A 20,762-nucleotide genomic window follows, 5' to 3' on the forward strand; every position below is an offset into this window, starting at 1 on the left:
CAATTTTTTTTTATTCATTATTAAACCTACTCCTGCATTACCCCTATTTGATTTTGTATTTATAACCCTGTCTTCACCTGATCAGAAGTCTTGTTTCTCCTGCCACTGAAATTCACCTGTTCCACGACATCTAACTTTAACCTATCCATTTCCCTTTTTTTAAATTTTCTTATCTACCTGCCCGATTAAGGGATCTGACATTCCATGCTCCGATCCGTAGATTGCCAATGAGTAGTCCCCACCTGGAGATCCGAATGAGGGACTATTTTACCTCCGGAATATTTTACCCAAGAGTACGCCATCATCATTTAACCATACAGTAAAGCTGCATGCCCTCGGGAAAAATTATGGCTGTAGTGTCCCCTTGCTTTCAGCAGTTCGCAGTACCAGCACAGCAAGGCCGTATTGGTTAGTGTTACGAGGCCAGATCAGTCAATCATCCAGACTGTTGCCCCTGCAGCTACTGAAATGGCTGCTGCCCCTCTTCAGGAACCACACGTTTGTCTGGCCTCTCAACAGATACCCCTCCGTTGTGGTTGCACCTACGGTACGGCTATCTGTGTCGCTGAGGCACGCAAGCTTCCCCACCAACGGCAACACATATATTCATATTAATGCAATTATTACAGATCGATCAGAGTAAAAGACCACTGTATTCTTTTCAGTCAGAGAAGAAGTGTACTGCATTTTTCTACTAATGAAGAAGACGAGTGGTATTGTCTTTTTCACACATTACACAGCTTTCTGTCTGTTCCTTGTCAACATATCAAAACACATTTGTATATTCAGTAAAGAATGTTTTTACTCAGTTCATGTGCTTGCACACCGCAAAATGACATATTCCTTTTATTTGATTTATTTATGGCGCCAATTCCTTTCACATGGGGGCTGGGTCCGAATGGAACTCAGTTCCCTGTTTGTTCAATGCTTTTCACTTTTTCCGGTATCACCACAATGGAATTCGATCGAGATGTGTCAACCAAAAGAATTAATTACCTTATACTGCCGTCACATGGCACAAAAGATGTCTGTGAAAACTGGAAGAAATTGGAAACTAACTTGGAGATGTTAGGATTTTTATAAAAACTGGATTTTAATTTGCAGCATGTTTGATGTTTATTCCTTAAAAGTGAATGTTTTCTTAAAGCAGTGTTCTTTAAGACCAGGGAGGACCAACGTTGCTCTTGCAGGAGTTTTGCTGAGACCAGCAGAAATAGTTGTTAAAAGTGGGTTTGTTAATTTAGAGCTGAACAAAATAGTGGTGTATTTGGAATGTCAGGTGGAAACAAATTTGGGTTGGACTGTTGCAGGTGCAAGGCTTGCATGATTGTATAGCGCACAAACTATGTATGAGTCTGGGTCAAGAGAAACTTACCAACTATTAAGTGTCTAAAACTCACTGTGATTTTTTTTTCCAAGTTGTTGTTGTGATCTTCAGTCCAAAGACTGGTTTGGTGCAAATCTCCATGCTACTCTATCCTGAGCAAGTCTCTTCATCTCTGAGTAACAACAGCAACCTACATCCTTCCGAATCTGCATAGTATATTCATATCTTGGCCCGCCTCTATGATTTTTACCCTCCACACTTCCCTCCAGTACCTTGATGCCTCAGAATGTGTCCTGTCAACTGATCTCTTCTTCTAGTCTGGTTGTGCCACAAATTCCTCTTCTCCCCAATCCTATTCAATACTTCCTCATTAGTTATGTGATCTACCCACCTAATCTTCAACATTCTTCTGTAGCACCACATTTCGAAAGCTTCTATTCTCTTCTTGTCCAAACTATTTATCGTCCATGTTTCACTTCAATACACGGCTACACTCCATACAAATACTTTCAAAAATGACTTCCTGACACTTAAATCAATACTCGATGTTAACAAATTTCTCTTCTTCAGAAACGCTCTCCTTGCCATTGCCAGTCTACATTTTATATCCTCTCTACTTCGACCATCATCAGTTATTTTGCTCCCCAAATAGCAAAACTCCTTTACTACTTTAAGTGTCTCATTTCCTAATCTAATTCCCTCAGCATCACCCAACTTAATTCGACCACATTCCATTATCCTCGTTTTGCTTTTGTTGATGTTCATCTTATATCCTCCTTTCAAGACACTATCCATTCCGTTCAACTGCTCTTCCAAGTCCTTTGCTGTCTCTGACAGAATTACAATGTCATCGGCGAACCTCAAAGTTTTTATTTCTTCTCCATGGATTTTAATACCTACTCCGAATTTTTCTTTTGTTTCCCTCACTGCTTGCTCAATATACAGATCGAAAAACATCGGGGATAGGCTACAACCCTGCTGCACTCCCTTCCCAACCACTGCTTCCCTTTCACACCCTTCGACTCTTATAACTGCCATCTAGTTTCTGTACAAATTATAAATAGCCTTTTGCTCCCTGTATTTTATACCTGCCACCTTCAGAATTTGAGAGAGACAGCATCTCCCAGTTTTTCTATTCATCTGTATAGAATTCATGTTAGTATTTTGCAACTGCGACTTATTAATCTGATAGTTCAGGAATTCTCACATGTCAACACTTGCCCTCTGTCGAATTGGAATTATTATATTCTTTTTGAAGTCTGAGGGTATTTCACCAGTCTCATACATACAATTTCTCCCCAGATCGAAGATTTTTGTCATAACTGGCTCTCTCAAGGCTATCAGTAGTTCTAACAGAATGGTGTTTACTCCCGGGGCATTGTTTCGACTTAGGTCTTTCTGTGCTCTGTCAGATTCCTTACAGAGTATCATATCTCCCATCTCATCTTCATTTATATCATCTTCCATTTCCATAACATTGCCCTTGTATAGACCTTCTATATACTCCTTCCACCTTTCTGTTTTCCTTTCTTTCCTTAGGACTAGTTTTCCCTCTGACCTCTTGATATTCATACAGGTGATTCTCTTTTCTCCAAAGGTCTCCTTAATTTCCCTGTACGCTGCATCTATCTTACCCACTGGTGATATATGCTTCTGCATCCTTACATTTGTCCTCTAACGATTCCTACTTAGCCATTTTGCATTTCCTGTCGATCTCATATTTAAGACATTTGTATTCCTTTTCGCCTGCTTCACTTACTGCATTATTATAGGTTCTTCTTTCATCGGTTAATTTCAGCATATCTTGTGTTACCTAAAGATTCCTACTAGCCCTTGTCTTTTTACCTACTTGGTCCTCTGCTGCCTTCACTATTTCATCTCTCAGACCTATCCATTCTTCTTCTATTCTATTCCTTTCCTCTGTTCTTGTCAATCGTTCCCTAATGCTCCCTATGAAGCTCTCTACAACCTCTAAAATAATCAATTACTGATAATATAATGTAAATGGGTACACAAAAAAGGATTTAACTCTTACAAGCTTTTGGAGCCGCCTCCTGGTGGAAGAGTTGAAGGGGAAAAAAGAGGAGTGAAAGAAATGTACTGAAGAGAGTTTGAGTAAAGGAATACAGTTTAGAAAAGTCACCCAGAACCATGGGTCAGGGGAGACTTACCGGACAGGATGAGAAGGAATGACTGATTGTTGAGGACTGCACCAGACAAGATTTGAACACCTGAGAGCAGTCCCCAACAATCAATCTTTCCTTCTCATCCCGTCCAGTAAGTCCCCCCTGTCCCAGGGTAGTGGGTGACTTTTCTAAACTGTACCCTCTTCGCTAAACCTCTCCAGTCTTTTTGCCTCACCTCTCTTTCTTCTCCTTCAACCCTTCCACCAGGAGGAGGAGCCACTGGCTCCGAAAGCTTGAAAAAGTGTGTGTGGTGTGTGTGTGTGTGTGTGTGTGTGTGTGTGTGTGTGTGTGTGTGTGTGTGTGTGTGTGTGTGTCCGTCCCTGCTTCTGCTTGATGAAAAGATTTTCTTTTTTCTCTGTCCATTTACGTTACATTATCTCTACAGCCTCTGGTTCTTTCAGTTTATCCAGGTCCTCCTCAAATTCCTACCTTTTTCCAGTTTCATCAGTTTTAATCTACAGTTCATAACCAATAAATTGTGGTCAGAGTGCACATCTGCCCCTGGAAATGTCTTACAATTTAAAACCTGGTTTCTAAATCTCTGTCTTACCATTATATATTCGACCTGAAACCATCCGGTGTCTCCAAGTCTCTTCCACGTATACAGCCTTCTGTCATGATTCTTAAACCATTTGTTAACTATGATTAAGTTACGCTCTGTGCAATATTCTACCAGGCGCCTTCCTCTTTAATTCTTTACTCCCAGTCCATAATCACGTACTACTTTTCCTTTTCTTTCTTTTCCTATTATTGAATTCCAGTCCCCCATGACTACTAAATTTTCATCTCCCTTAACTATCTGAATAATTTCTTTCATCTTATCATACATTTCTTCAATCTCTCACTGTGCTGTTCATAATAGCTTATCTGTGTTACTATTTTTTTATTCATTATTAAACCTACTCCTGCATTACTGTTATTTGATTTTGTATTTATAATCCTATATTCACCAGACCAGAAGTCCTGTTCGTCCTGCCACAGGACTTCATTAATCCCCACTATATTTAATGTTAACCTATCCATTTCCCTTTCTAAATTTTCTAACTTGAAGAATGTGTTTTATTTCTCCTGATAACAACACCCTCCGGAGTAGTCCCCACCCGGAGGTCCGAACGAGGGACTATTTTACCTCCAGAATATTTTACCCAAGAGGATGCCATCATCATTTAACCATTCAGTGAAGCTGCATGCCCTCAGGAAAAATTAAGTCTGTGGTTTACCCTTTCTCTCAGCCGTTTGCAGTTCCAGCACAGCAATGCTATTTTGATTGATGTTACAAGGCCAGTTCTATCAATCATCCAGGCTGTTACCCCTGAAACTACTGAAAAGGCTGCTGCTGTTCTTCAGTAACCACACATTTATCTGGCCATTCTTCGGATACCCCTCCATTGTGGTTGCACCTATGGTTCAGCTATCTGTATCTCTGAAACACAAAAGTCTTTCTTCAACTATCTGCCAAAAATTATTTAAAAATAATGTTTAGTTTGGGTGTTTACATGAAAATTTTATTATAACATGTAATTTTTTTCTTATCTTTATCCTGTATGCTAATGGCATTGCTACAATGGTAACGCAGGTTCCCATCAGATCACGGAAGTTAAGTGCTGTAGGGGTTGGCTAGCACTTGGATGAGTCACCGTATGGTCTCCCAAGCGCTGTTGTCACGCGGGGTGCACTCAGCCCTTGTGAGGCCAATTGAGGAGCTACTTGACTGAGAAGTAGTGGCTCCGGTCATGAAAACTGACTACGGTGGGGAGAGTGGTTTGCTGACCACATGCCCCTCCACTATCCACATCCAGTGATGCCTTAGGCTGAGGGTGACATGGCGGTCGGTCATTACCGTTAGGGTCTTCCGAGACCTGTTTGGGTGGAGTTTACTTAGTTAGTGCCATTCCAGTGGCACTACAATGATGCTGCCATGAGTTGAAATCTGGACTAACGCTGAAGAGCAGGGGTGGGCAGGTGACGCAGTATTGGCTGCCTGGGCTGTGCTGGCGGCAGTAGAGTTGTGACAATGGTACTGATTGACACAGACTGGGCATTACTTATTGTTCAGCTGGTTGAACGATGATGAACAGTTTCAACTGTGGTTAAATATTGTTTCCCTCTCCTGATTCCACTGTAACATCGATGTTTCTGGGTTGTGTTGAAACGTCTCAAGTGTGTCAGTGCCTGGAAGGTCCGGTGAAACAGGTAGTAGATCACACTACCAAGCTGTGTCAGTTACATGACACACAGCTGGTGGCCTGGTCCCGGTGCTTGTGGTCTGGCGACACAGGTGCTGTTCACACAGTTCAGTGATCAGCACCTGCTGGCTGCAGTGGCCTTGTTGCTCTGGCTTCTGCTTCAAGTTCCCATATGGTTTTGTCCGTTACAGCTTCAAAGCCCATGATATGATATAGGATCCTATTATACCTCCAGAGATGTCAAAATTACTTAATAAGATAGATAAAAAATCTACTCACCAAGCAGCAGCAGCAGAACCCACACATAAAAGACGATTGTAATTGGCGAGCTTTCGGAGCCAAGGATTGGAACATGGGAATTACCTGCCTGTTACATAAAAAGGCGACAAGTCAGAATGTAGTAATTATCATGGACTCACACTCTTGGATGTAATATATAAGATATCTAGTAAAATTTTAGCCTCCAGACTTGAAGGGATGATAGAAGGGATATTGGGGGACTATCAGTCTGGATTTAGGAGGAGCAGATCCACAATGGATCAGATATTTTTATTTTTTATCCAGCCTTCTGATTCATATACTACTGTGTGTCTTAATATGGTGGTGTATATTTTGATGTTAGGAAAGTCACCCAGAACTGCGGGTCAGGGGAGACTTACCATACATCATGAGAAAGGAGGACTCAGTATGTCCCACTTCGTTTTGTTTATTTTTAAACTTACTTCTCTTGCTGCTTCCTCTAAGATATCGTAGTTCCCCTTTAGTGCTCTTATATTCCTTGCCATTAAGGCTACGTCATCCGCATATGCTGCCACTTGAACTTGCCGATTAAGTATTGTTCCTCCTGGGTTTATCGGCATTTGCCGCATCACTTTTCCTAAAACTAAATTAAATAACATTGTAGAGATCACATCTCCCTGTCGTAGCCCCCTCTGTACTTGGAATTCACCAGACAGTTCTTGCTCTATTCTTACTTTACACAATGTTGCTTTCATTGTCATTTCCATTAAACTGACCAGTTTTAGTGGGATTCGAAATTCTTTCATGATCTGTATAATTTTCTTCCTATGTAGGCTCCTTTATCAATTCATGGACTGCCTCCTCCATTTTCTTTCCCCCGTATTTTACTAATTCGGCCTATATGCCATTTTCTCCTGCTGCTTTATTATTTTTTAGGCTCTTGATAGCATTCTTCACTTCCTCTAGCTCTGGTACTACTTCCACTTCCCGATCCTCTACATCTAACTCTGATTCCAACTCTGAGTTTTGTTCCCTTTCATTCTCAATTACAGTTCCTTCATCTTTATCCCCTCTTTCCCGTCAAGCAGTTCAGTAAAATACTTTGCCACCTTTCTAGGACTTTGCTTTTATCTCCAATTAGGTTTTCGTCCTTATCCTTATAAAAAACTGCTCAAAGTTGGAAACCTTTCTTCAAATCTCTTGTTCTTTCATAGAGCCTTCTGATCTCGTTATTGTCTCCCATTTCGTCCAGCTACTCTATCCTTCTCCTTTCATGCTGCCTTTTCTTTACCCTATAAACCTTATCCGCTGTTTTCCTCTTTCCTCTGTATTCTTCTGCCGCTAACCTCGTGTTCCTTTGCAACATTCTCTGTCTCGCTTCATTTCTCTCCTGTATTACTGTTAAGCATTCCATAAGCACCACTTAATCACCCTTTTGCATTGTTTTCTCTCCAGTATCTCTTCTGCAGCTACGCTAATAGGAGTTTTCAAAGACTCCCATTTAGTTTCCACATTATCTTCATTCCCTGTGTTTCTACCTGCTTCCAACATCTCTTCTAGTTTCTTCCTATATTTTTCACTCCTCTTCCTTCCCCTTCAACTCTTCTGCCTGAAGGAGGAGTAACCACTGGTTCCGAAAGCTTGCCAATTACAACTGTATTTTATGTGTGTATTCTGCCGCCACGTGGTGAGTAGATTTTTTTTTATCAATCCTATTAAATAATTTTGTCAATAACTGATTTTTTTCCTCAGATCTCAAATTAGACGTGAACTTTAGCTTCCTCAAACAACAGTGTGGCATTTTCTGAAACGATGCCTCCATATGAAATCTTACTAGTTGCCAGTCAACTCACTTCAGCATTGCAATAAATTTTGTCCCTCTTTTTAGTCTCTTACCTTGGCAGACAGTGTTGTCTTGCATTGCATTCTGCATCCATAACTTTGAGAACATGTCCAGTTCAGACTGGATATGAGTATCGGGGTATGGTGAGCTTGAGGTGCATGAGGTAGCGTCCTCTGGACGTATTAATAATCCTCCATAAACACTGTGAAAAGTAACAGAACATTGATCGTATCACAGATTTTCTTTTAGTTTTTGTTATAATGGATAGGTAAGCTGACACAGTACTTGTGAGCAATTGAATTAGAGTTACCTACCTATTAGTGTGTAGCATCCACTTTTTGTGCTAGAATAGTGATGACATGTCGTGTGTCAGACTTCATGGGACTCTGAAAATATTGGGGAGCTATCCTGTTCAATCATTGTTAAATCACTGCTAACAACTTCTCGAGATCCATCATGACTGGGTCCAAGATGTGCCCACCTTGCTTGGTGTCATTCCACGTGTCCTTAATAGGATTAAGGAAGATGTGCCCACCCTGCTTGGTGTCATTCCACGTGTCCTTAATAGGATTAAGGTCAGGTGAGATGAAGCACCACAGAAGCACCCCCATGTTGATGGAATGTTCCTCAAATCATCCCAGTACAAACCAGAAACAGTTGGTTGGTTGGTTGTTTTGGGGGGAAGGAGACCAGACAGCGAGGTCATCAGTCTCATCGGATTAGGGAAAGATGGGGAAGGAAGTCGGCCGTGCCCTTTGAAAGGAACCATCCCGGCATTTGCCTGGAGCGATTTAGGGAAATCACAGAAAACCTAAATCAGGATGGCCGGACGCGGGATTGAACCGTCGTCCTTCCGAATGCGAGTCCAGTGTGCTAACCACTGCGCCACCTCGCTCGGTCCAGAAACAGTTGAGTGGTGTCTTGTTGAGCTGTAGTTGCAGGCTGTTGGCAGGTTGCTGTTAGTGAGGAAAAAAAGAAAGTATCATTTGCCAGGAAAAGATGATGGCAGACATATTGGGCTCCATTGCATCACATATAAAAAAGCCCCATTAGTATACCTCCAGTACCTGCCTGAAGAGTGTCCTGCCGTCAGACAAGATGCATTGCCTAGTGTGGTTATCAACGTACTCCTAACTGCTGTTTTAATCATCTTGTGGAGTTGCAGTTCTTCTTCCCATGCTGTTTTAATGTTGAACGTTCACTGGCAGTATTCCTGTCCCATACTAATCTCTGTTATGCACCAGTGTACCACTTAATGAAGTGGTGGTTTGGATGGTGTTGCTGCTGACTAGTTGTTGTTGTCCAACATTGAATTATAGAATGATTTACTGCCCTGTGGCCTTTCTATACACTGTTACTGTTTCCAATACCCATCAGTGATCCCTCTTGTCAACCTATTGTTACCTGCAGCAAGTAGATACAAAATGCAAAAACGCTTGATGATTGCAACATTGTGACTGAGCTTCACAACACCGTGAATTTCAGTAAAGGTGTCATCTTCTGTAAAGATCTGATGAGGAATACCTCAAGGAAATGAAGCATGAATGGGACGAGAAAGTTGCAACAGATGCACAAAAATGTACTGAAGAGATTAACAGGCAACTGAAAGAAGATAATTGTGTTTGTACTTTGAAGTCACGAGGGTTGCTATAACATTCAAAGGCTTGTTTCCTCAAATGTGAAATACAGCCCTGTGTGTGGAAATGCAAGAATTATCGACAAGTTTTCATGGCTTGTTGTGGGCAAATGAACTTTAACACAGTGTATGTTGCCACTATTCTGTGTAAGCAATTGTAGCATTGCGATTTTACTCTGTATGTGAGGAGAAAACTATTGTTAAAAAAGTCATGAAGCAGATTGCTTTTGCTGGAACTTACTGGCTACTGAGTACCAGTACTCACATCATCATCATCATCATCATTGTCCAAGAATGTAGTCAGTACTAAATCCTTAATACAAACTGCAACAATGGAAGCTGTAACAAACAGATGCATGAATGGACCTCAAAAATTATCAGCCTGATACTTAAAATGAGAATTTATGTTCCCAAAACCCTTTTATTTTTCAACACTATGCTCCTTTAACACTAACATGCTTGACCCAGCAGCTTTTTGTAGTGTTACTGTGGAAGTGCTACAAAATCCTCATCTACAGCTGCAATCATTTCTTGGGTGAACAAAAAATGTTGACGAGGAAAGACAGCGTACAGTTTTGGGAAGAGATGTAAGTCTGTGGAATATGGTGCGTGTTCCAACATTTACAAGCACAGATACCTCAATTTTCCTATTATAAAGACACTTTAAGGACAGGTGCAGTGTGTTAATTACAGGTGATTTTTTTTTCTTCTTTTGCAAATCAGGTATGTTTCTTTAAATTTTTCATCTAGGTTCATTAGAATAGTGGTCCCCAGTTAGCGTTTTCATTTTTTGAAGAACGAAATTCCTTTTTTATCAACTCCCAGGACATTATCTTTCTTGTTGATCATATAGTCTTCACCCTCTGTCTTGTTTTAATTATAGTCTATTGTAACATGCCCATACCGAAAATCACTCGTTTTTTTACATAAAAACGCAAAACACTGTTCAGAAATGGTATGAATTCATTTCTGATCTGCCTTGAGCAGGTGTGGCACTCATCTTGCATACAGCTTTCTCATTGGCAATTCTTCATGCAAAATGTAGCTGACTCGTTCTTTTGAAATCCAGACAATCTTAGCAGTTTCACACATCTTCATATGCTGAGCTTTCATATTGTGCACTTTTACGCAGTTATATATGGGACTGCACTTTTCAGACATCCTTCAAGGCAATCATGTTGGACATTTTAAAGGCCTCGTATAAATTCAGCTATCCATTTTTTCATAGTGGAAACTGAAGAAGTCACTATACACATTTATAAACTTTTAATGAATTTTAATTGACTTCAGATTTTCTTTAACAAAATGCCTCATCACTGCAGAATTCCATTTTCAATAATTCCTGCATCATGGCTTCTTCTTATAGCTGCCTCCAGTCAATTACTGTGCAGAATGACTTTCAGTTTCAAACAAAGCCTGAAGTTTTATACCTGTTGCAAAAGAAAATCATGCACAAAGTGTAGCAAGATATGTATGAGCCCAAGAACTTACCAGACCATCCTCATAAGCAAGATATGCTTGCTGTAAAGTCAGTTGATTGTCTCTTTCAGGATGTCAGAAGCTGCAAAAGATAACTGTTCACCATCTTGTTGCAACAGTTGAGTGAAAACTTATGTAGTATGTCTCAAAATAGTAAGCCTTTATCTTCAACACTGATAGAGGAACATGTACAGAAATAAAACAAATTTTGGAAAAATTGGATCAAAACTGTCAGACTATACTGAGCTTGTGCTGCCTGATGAAAAAGGAAAGAACCTTCTTGCAGAGTCTCTGGATTTTGAGGTCAACCCAGGGAACAAACAAACCCTTGCCCTAAACTGCAACTGTCACAGCTTCCATTGCTTGGCAGAAGGTGAATGACAAGGAAAAACCTCATCACAAAAATGGCTGCTTGAAGACAGTGGAACATGAATGGGTTCATGAAACATTTGGAGGAATTAACTCTAAGTACCCTTGTGCCCGTGTGTTCAGGAGATGCATTGTAAAGACTGCTCATGGGAACCGTATGCCAAACAGTGAGGACAGTGTAAAAGTGTGGTGGCTGTCTTTATTAATAATACATACTGCTGCTCATCTCTCTTCATCACTAGTGTATTAGCAGTTGCTGTAATAGTGAGTATGCCAAATATGATCACTATATGTTCCATCTCGGTGTCACTGCATGACATGTTAAAGGAAGAGACAGTTTGACTATCTAACACAACTGTGCAACTAGTGGCTCTTCTGTTGGGACTTCAGTCCAGATAATGTGCTACAGGGCTTTATAACCACCCACCCAGGAGACAAGGTAGAGAGACTTCTTGTTATCTGAAGAGTCTTCTTTCTTGAAGGCAGCAGAGTGTGCACATCACCACTGCTATTGGGTGTTCTTCACCACTGATCTATCTTTATGGTTTCCAGCCTTTACACAAATTGTTCCGGAGAAGCTGTTAATAATCTGCTCTATGCTGCTTGATTTAGATACTCCTTTCAGACAAATTGGCACTAAATATTTCATAATTATCAAGGGGACCAAGAAAAGATCATGAAAACTATTCTTGAATAGTATAAACTATCCTACAAAGCAAAAACAAGTTAGAATGCCATCAAAAGGATTCCAAGGAAATAGGCAAAATGTCATAGTAATGCTATGTTAAGAAATAAGTCCATTGACGAACAAAAGAGACATAGTCGAGAGTATGCTTGCACATTGTACTGAAATCACTGCCACAACCAGGCGGCGTCTGCCTTTCCATGGCTATTGAGTGACTGGCTATTGCTGACAGTGTAGTTTATACTTCAGTTCCATCAATAACAAAGGTAACAATTGCTCCTTCCTCATGCAAGAACTGAATTTGATTTTGCCTGTTTCAGCATGTTGTGGCACATCATCTGGAATACCAAGACAATCTTCTTTGACTTTTTTTGAGTTAGTATGAAAATATGAATAGAAGTGACCTCCTTTTGAATGGTTATCCACCATATAGTCTGGGCTTTAAAATCCACTGAATGTAGCCATTTTGCTTGTGGCTGTCAAATATTTATTGCAAACACAGTTTTGACGTTTTGTCATTTTCAAGCACATGAAAGCAAAAATTGTCACTAAATGAAATACGCTGGCACTAAAAGTAAAGTAAAAGACTAGAAAACTAAAAACAGTAGTTGTAGTGATGTGGAATGTTAAAACTCACTCTAAAATTGAAGGAAGTCGTGAATAGAAATTGTCCACACCAAAAATATCCTGAATACAAATATGTGGTTTGTGAAAATGGACAAAGATCAAGCCCAGTCAGCCAGTAAATAAACAATAGATTTGGTGTTAAACATTTAAAAACGTCTTTCCTTCAGTATTTAAGAGCTACAAGATGTGACGTACTGAAAACGCATGTATCACTCCAAAATGTTAGTCCTGACGTGCTGGATCGAGTTTCAAGCAGTCTGAATCCAAATACATTTTGTGGTACAAGTATACCCACACCACACACTATGTCAGCATGAGCCATGTAGTGAGTACAAAAACAGCATTCCAATTTCATAAAAATAAAAACTTCATCAGCAATTTACACAGAAACAAAAGTGATAACATTTGTCCATTTTAAATGCCCATCTGATGAGCCCAGTGAACTACAATACTATTACAGTGCTGTCATAGGGCTCACATGTGTGTTAAAATGTCGGGGTGCTTATAAAACCATGCACATTCACATTCAGACTGCTGGGAACTATGTTCCAGCATGTAATGACGTAACATTGTAGAGTGGGCTTTAAAATCCCCTGTAAACACTACTTACATTCCCAGTTTTACTTTCTGTTACCTCATTTTATTATTCGAGCTTCTTTATTTGTTGATAATGTTTGCTTTCAGTATGCTTGAAAATAACAGATGTTGAAGTTGCAATCACAATAAATATTTTTTTAACAGCCATAATCAAAATGCCGACATACAATAATTACATTAAGGCTTTACACCTAGTCCTCATCAAAATTTTAAACTCTTGAGCTGCTGTTAGTGAAGGTTCAGGTGTGATGTCTTTGATCTCCTGGAGGTGGGCAGCTATACGTCAAGGCTGCATTGTGTTCTTCTTCTTCTTCTTCTTCTTCTTCTTCTTCCAATATGGAGAAGACCAACAAAACCACTCTGAGACAATGTGACAGCTTCATGGAGCTTCCACAGACATAGATTAGTCATGTCTTATTAGTTGATTCATACAAGAAAACAATATTCCCCAAGAAGGTGTTTTAAGCTGAAAATGGTTTTAATAACTACAGATAGTATTACACCAAGAGTAAAGGGTCCTGCATGGTGTTCTTTATTCTGAGATGGTTTGTCAGTTTGTAGTTCATTATTAAACCTTCTAGCAAACACAGTGTTTTAGGAAGTTAGAGGAATTGTCCTCGAAAATTATATTTACATTTTAGTCAGAGAAATCCATGTTAATTCATTTAAACTGTCCCTGTTGTTGCTCTTAATCTTCTTGAAATTGGAATGAGAGACACCATCATAAATTTTGAAAATTTGGTATAGTTCCTTGGCCTCCTTTTCAATCAGCTAATGGACCAGTCTATATACAGAGGCTCATGAACTCCTATTGTAGCAGTGCCTGGTCATTGTGTTAACAATCTACGAAAGTACTAAAATTTTCCTGCTCTGCCCTTGTGGTACAGGCCCCACCTCACACTGTTTCACCCTCTGCTTTCACATTGTGTGAAATGATTTAATTATTTTTCTGTTTTACTATTTCTCTTGCCTTCTTTGATGTAATGAACTTGTGTTTTAAATCTAAAAGCTGTTGCCATCTGATTATTTAAAAAACATAACTACTTTTTTCTACTTTATTATGTGTTAAATTTCTTATTCTTTATTATAAGAGGTGATCAAACAATTTCCATTTTAGGGCATTGCTGCAACATGTATGCAGTGTAGTGTGACTCTGATGCTGGTATATAACCACTGAGATGTAGGAAAGGGATTGGTGTGGCATTTGTATCTTTGCAACATGAGTATAGTAAATGCAGAAATGTGAACTATGCTGACGTTATTACCAAATGTGTCCAAACAAGACGAGCATGCCGTTATTCTTTACTTGGTTGCCGAAGGACAAACATTTGTTGACAGCCATTGAAGAATTAAGAATATGTATGAGACATTATGTCTGTTTACAACCAATGACAAGGAATGCTGCTGTTTTGTGATGACACACATTTTCATACCACAAATGTAGCATTGCAGAAGTTTTGCCAAATGGATGGTGACATTCGAGCACGTCCTCTATAGTTCTTATCTCTCCCCATGTGATTATCATGCCTTTTGTCCCTAAAAAAGGCTTTGGAGAGTTGACAATACTTGTCAGACAAGGATGTGCAGCAGGCAGTTATGGACTTCTTCAAGCAGCAGGACACGGCATTTAACCAAACGGTTATTTTCAACCTAGTGCATTGGTGGGATGATTGCCTCAACTCTCACAGTAATTTTGCCTGGTTGGCACACTGATTCTTGACTGTACAATCTTCAAACAGAAACTTTTGATCACCCTTCATACTTCTAACACAGACAATAGATAAATAAATGGTCAAATCACTTCAAGTACTTTCAGTTAATGTATGTCTTTATTTGGAAAGGAGTCAATAAAGAGAAAAAAAGCAGTAACATCTCAACCTTTCTTATTTGTGAATTCTGCTAGCGTACACACAAGAGAAAGACAGTAATATTTACTAATTGTGTGTGTTTGCATGATAATTTTACTCTGTGTAAGTTTTGTGTCTGTTTAACCTTGTGTTTCAGCATCAGAATATGAAGTCAGTGGCAGACTTCTTACAGTTGATGCCTTAGAGCAACTGCATAAATCACTAGAAACTCGACCGGCTGACAATATTTTTGAAGACGACCCAAAAGGATTGAAAAGTAGTTACAAACTTATGGCTCACCAGAAGCATGCTCTTGCTTGGCTCCGCTGGAGAGAACGTCAAAAGCCTCGTGGTGGTATCCTTGGTAAGGCCTCTGGAAAGGTGAAACTGTCTAATGACTTACACTGTATTTGTTATGGTTAATTAGTTTAGTGTTCATGCGAATTCTGTAATTGTTGAACAGTGAGAGGGGATATTAGACTCATCCTACTGTGTCAGGAGAAATTTACAAAGTAATATTAGAGAACTTTTGTCATCTTTATGGAGTAGATGTCTCAAGTTCCCTTTATGCGAAAATGAACAACACCAAACTTTCAACAGTGAATGAAAATTCTCTCTGGTGTAAATGCTAGACATGTGTGTGAAAATGGCATTCACTTGTGGAGAATTCACATTCACTGTTGTTCGCTCGTGTTCTGATGGTTGTAAGTTTTTCAGCAAACTGTCAAAGCAAACTTGTGTCCCCTCCACTTTTGTGCCAGCAGTGCAGATAGTTTTCCTCTGCTATCTTTTCCATTGTTCTTGTTGCTGACAAGGGTTGTGTGAGTGATCAAGTGATCCAAAGTGAGTGTAATGTTGGTGAAAGAAGAATATAGGTGCCATACATCAGGGCTGGCCATGGCATCCCAAACCACACACAAGCTGGATGTGCTGGCCGAGGTACCTTTGCTCAGTCCTTTTCAGAAGTACCTGGTACACCACAACATTTCATTTAATATTGCAGGGTGGCATTTTTAGGTTAGCACAACTCTCTTCACTTAGGCTGAATCGCGGTGTCAATGCTCTTTACTCTTTGTTCGCGGTACGGACATTCAGATATTTGCACAAAAATGGGCAGTCTACCGATACATCATCACAACCAAGTAAAACTGAGCGTGAATGATAGAAGAGTGGGTTAAGATCAACAGTATCTATTATACAGTTGCATAATTGACAGGTACTGCAAATTTGCTATGAAAAGACATAATACCTTACAGAAAAATGTAAAGATTTATTTGAAAATGAAAGAGCAAAAAATTACAATTATTGACAGACGAGATTCATTGTTCTGTTCATCAAGAAGCACTTAGTGGTAGATTTGCAAGCATGGAGCACATACAGAAATTGGTGGTACCAATAGTAAAATTTCTGAACTTAAACACAATATTCCACAATCAGTTCCAATAGTTTTTTTATCCAACTGAAAGAAGAATATGGAGACTTTATATATTACTGCACACAATGTCAGTGAAATTGAGGGGCATAGCTGGTACGATTTTTCAATTTATAACTCATTGTTGTTGAATTTAGGAAGGAAAAAGGAATGCAGTAATGAAGATTAGAACATGCAGAATTGATTGCAAACCTCCAATTTTAACTGGATTTGAATGCGCCGTGCCCACATTAAGACACCTCAAGGTGAGAAGAAATTTATTTCTAATTTGATGGGGATGGATTTAAAAAGAAAATCACATTGTGGAAGGGACAAATTTGAAATTTCCCTAAGGTCAACTGCATTTGAGGAAACACGAGGTTTGAAGAATTCATTGTAGCATTGAAAGAATTGCAAGGATAATTTTCTAAATGTTTTGAGGATAGTGCCGATCTTATATATCAAAATTATTTTTGACACATTTTGTTGCTTCCATTAAAAAGGTCAATTTGCATGTGCAGATGTAACTGATTGACCTACGAGGTAATTTCCGTTTTAATGACAGATCTGTGTACATTAGAACCATCCAGCATGTCTACCTTGTTTTCGTCGAATAGTGTTTCCATATCTCCATAATGCGGCTGCAACATTTTGAACAACATGTCCTGTGCATGTGAAAGACCTTTTATCAATTATAAAACTAAATAAGTCAAGATTACATGGGAACCTTTGTGCAAAAGTCTGTCAAATTGTCTGTTTCTGCTCATATGCTGATCTTTGTACCAGATAAAAATTAGATTATGTCTTCAGTGTGCCGAAAATATTTAAATAATCTAAAATTGAATTTTGTTTGAGGTCTGTGTTGTATGCAATGCTGTTGCATAGCCATTTAAGTGCGGCTTGTTCGCAGTTTCCCTTTCTACCCCCTCCTCACACTCACGCAGCATACTGCAGTGAAGGGTGCGATTGTGCAGCCAGATTGAGCACTATGGCGTTCCTGACAGGGCACAACTCATGAGCTGCATGTTTGATCGAACCTGTAATACGTGCTTCTGGGATTGAAGAGATCCACAGATTTGAATGACCTAAGAAAATGTTTCACAACTGCGGTGAGCTCAGTGATGCAGTACATTTATCATTGAATGTGGGATAAATTCAGCTACCGTCTAGACCAGTGGTGGTCAGCCTGGTCCCTACCAGCCACTAGTGGGCATTCCAACATTCATAGTGGGTGGTAGGAGCTTTAAAAACAGTTTCATTAGCTTTTCATAAAATTTTGACTTAAAGTATATGGTAATTGGTTACTGTTAAATGCTTGCTGAAACTCAACTTTATAAATTTTATAAAATAAAGCTACTTCTCAACTTTATAAATCGCCATTACTGTGCAACAAGTGGGCGGTTAGAAAATTTTACTACTAACAGAGCTACAAAAATAGGCGGTAGGTAAAAAAGGCTGACTATTCCCGGTCTAGACATTATCCTTGCAACCAGTAGAGGGCATATTGAACATCTGTGAATGTCAGTTTGTGTGCAATAAAGTGTAATTTATGGAATTAAAATGCAACATATAGTTCAGAAAATATAGCCAACTGAAACAATGTCCATTGTTTTGAATGATCCTGTATTATTACATGAAACTTGTAAGATGTACAACATTCTTTTAAAATACTAGGCAGCAGGTCCTTCAATATGCAGTAAATGAAAAGAAAATGCAACAAGCATTCTCATTGGTAATTTCCTGCCCTCACTAATGGCATTCCTCTCGAAAATGCTACTTTCTGCCATGATTTGTTGCAAGTTTATTGCTGGGAAACACCTGACATATTTGTAACATCTAATCACACCCTTTTAAGATTGATTAAGAAAAGACCAACACATCAACTTCAAGCTGGACAAAGCCCAGTTCCACTTGAAACTGGTGCTTTTGTCCCTAAATGACATGGCTGGGAAAGATACATTATATTGTTTCTCGTATGTGTATAATTTTCATTTTTCAAAATTCTGAAAGTGCTTAGTTTAATCTTAAGGAAGTTTTGTAGTCTTCTCCTGCCTTGTGAGTTTATTTTGCCCCCTAGCTTTAAATCTATTTTCACCTTTTAGTGTGTTTCTGGGCAAGATTGGGAGGATAACTTCTGCCTGTGAAAGTCCCAGAGAGCTCCTTAACATATTTAGAGAGAGCTGCCAAGGGTCTAACAGAGGCCTTCCAAGCTTGTCCAGAAACAGATCTCCCATGCTTTGTTTCTCCAGTCACCCACCCACTATCTAGCCACAAACGAGTGGTCCTCTTGTGACTCAGTACCACCCAGGACTGGAGCAACTGAATCACATTCTCCACCAGTGTTTCAGCTACGTCTCATTGTCCCCTGAAATGAGAAGTATCCTACCCACCCATTCCACAGTCGTATTTCACAGTAACCTTTGCAATATCCTCATCTGTCCCTACTGCACCACTGCTCCCAACCCCTTGATTCACTGCTCATATCCCTGCAAGAGACGTGTATGTGAGACCTGCCCCAATCATCCTCCCATTACCACCTATTCCAGTCCTGTCACAACCAACTCCTACCCCATCAAAGGCAGGGCTATGTTTGAAACCAGTCATGTGATCTACAAACTAAGCTGCTGCCACTGTGTCACTTTCTACAGGGGCATGACAGCTAAGAAGCTATCTGTCCCCTGTAAGGCCACTGACAAACTGTGGCCAAGACCCTTTTAAACCATTCAGTTGCAGAACACACTACCCAAATTGATTTGCTTCACTTTGATGACTGCTCCTTAGCTCATGCCATCTGGATCCTTCGTATCATCACCAGCTTTTCTGAATTGTGCAGATGGGAACTCTCCTTACAACATATTCTTTGTTCACTGCTCCCACTCCTGTACTACACACACTTTCTATCTCGCAAACCTAGCTACATAGTTCTTTCCCCTCCTCTACTTCTCCCTTATCCCTTCTGCTCTCCTCCCTCCCTCTTGCCCACCTCCCTCCCCAAAGAGCCTGCTGACACTGCATGTAGCAGCCCTATCCTATCTCAATGGTGTCGCTGCATGCCCCCACAAGCAGAACTACACCTTACCCCATCCTTCCCCTTCCCCTTCCCCACCCCATACCTCTTCCCCACCTCAGCTTATGTTAGTTGCAGTCAGGTCTTATTACCTGGGAACAATAGCCACAAGTGTGTGCACATGCGCATGATGTGAGGATGCGCATGTGAGTACGTGTGTGCATTTTTACTTCGGAAGTAGGATTTTGTCTGAAGCTTTAGTGCTCTTTTGCATTTTGTCTGTATGTGACTTAACATTTCTTCTGTATGGTGAGTAGCATTTTCTCGTTTACATATTGCAGTCAGGAACAAGGAAAGAAATTTAATCTGTATCCTTGTATTGTAGCCCCTGCAGTTTCTAAGTTGTTGATGTTTTCTTGTATGTTGATTGCCTACTGTGGTGAAATTAGTCAATGTGCTGTCCAATATGGGCCTTGTAAACTGACAGGTAGGGAGTAACAAAAGTTAATACAAAATTAACATTTGCAGCAGTTTTCGAAAATAAATTTATTTGAAGTCTCCTTTTTTTATTTTTTTGGTGGAATGGAGTGAGCAGTAGCCATGAATCAGCTGGTAATCTCTCTGCAAAGGTCCATAAAACACATAATTTCTCAGAAACCTGTTTTAATAGGCAGTTAAGCAACATTTTGTAGAAAGTGGCATCGCTTTGCATCTAGAAACATCAGTCCAAAGTTGGTTCAGAGATTTTGGTGTGGTCCATCTCCCCATGTATCCAGCTGTGGATTCCTCTGATGGGATTCAGTGGTGTCCTGTGAATTTTACCCAGCTCTTCAGTTGGGAAGTAGTGTGTTCCTTATTGTTTGCAATAGAACTAACAAAATTGTGCCTGGACTTCAGTCATGGAGCAGGTAGTTTTATGCAGTGATGAGGTTGTTTGTGTTACCATATATGTTTGAATTCTGAACTATCTCTACTCCACAACAGTGTTTTGTATTTCGCCATTTTGTGCTGACTCCCATGTGGCTTTCGCATACTATCAATCATTGATGAGCAAATAAAATGAATAAAATACAACTGGCATTCAGCTGAAATTGACCAATTAGATACAGTGCAAATGTAAGCATTAGACTACTCTACAGGTCAGTCTGTTACCATACCCTTTATTTGGTATTCACGTTGGTTGGCTTCACCAACTTAGAATCAATTTATCACATTTCATGCTATCATAGATTTTGGGCTACCCTACAATCAGTCTATCACCACAACCAAATCGGATCAATTTCAGACAAATGCTAGTTTGGTGTACTTACTTTAGTGACCCA

The 20,762-nt window shown here is 39.8% G+C and overlaps 1 protein-coding gene across 1 annotated transcript in view; it reads left to right on the forward strand.

Moving 5' to 3' along the window:
* Positions 1-20,762, forward strand: part of LOC124711397 (transcription termination factor 2) — a 295,179-nt gene that overhangs the window by 104,208 nt on the left and 170,209 nt on the right. The window contains exon 7 of the mRNA XM_047241451.1: positions 15,180-15,386. Within this exon, the coding sequence (XP_047097407.1) occupies positions 15,180-15,386 (207 nt within the window). The remainder of the gene's footprint in view (positions 1-15,179; positions 15,387-20,762) is intronic.

This window comes from Schistocerca piceifrons, chromosome 8 (genome assembly GCF_021461385.2).
Source record: "Schistocerca piceifrons isolate TAMUIC-IGC-003096 chromosome 8, iqSchPice1.1, whole genome shotgun sequence".
Classification (NCBI taxonomy): Eukaryota; Metazoa; Arthropoda; class Insecta; order Orthoptera; family Acrididae; genus Schistocerca; species Schistocerca piceifrons.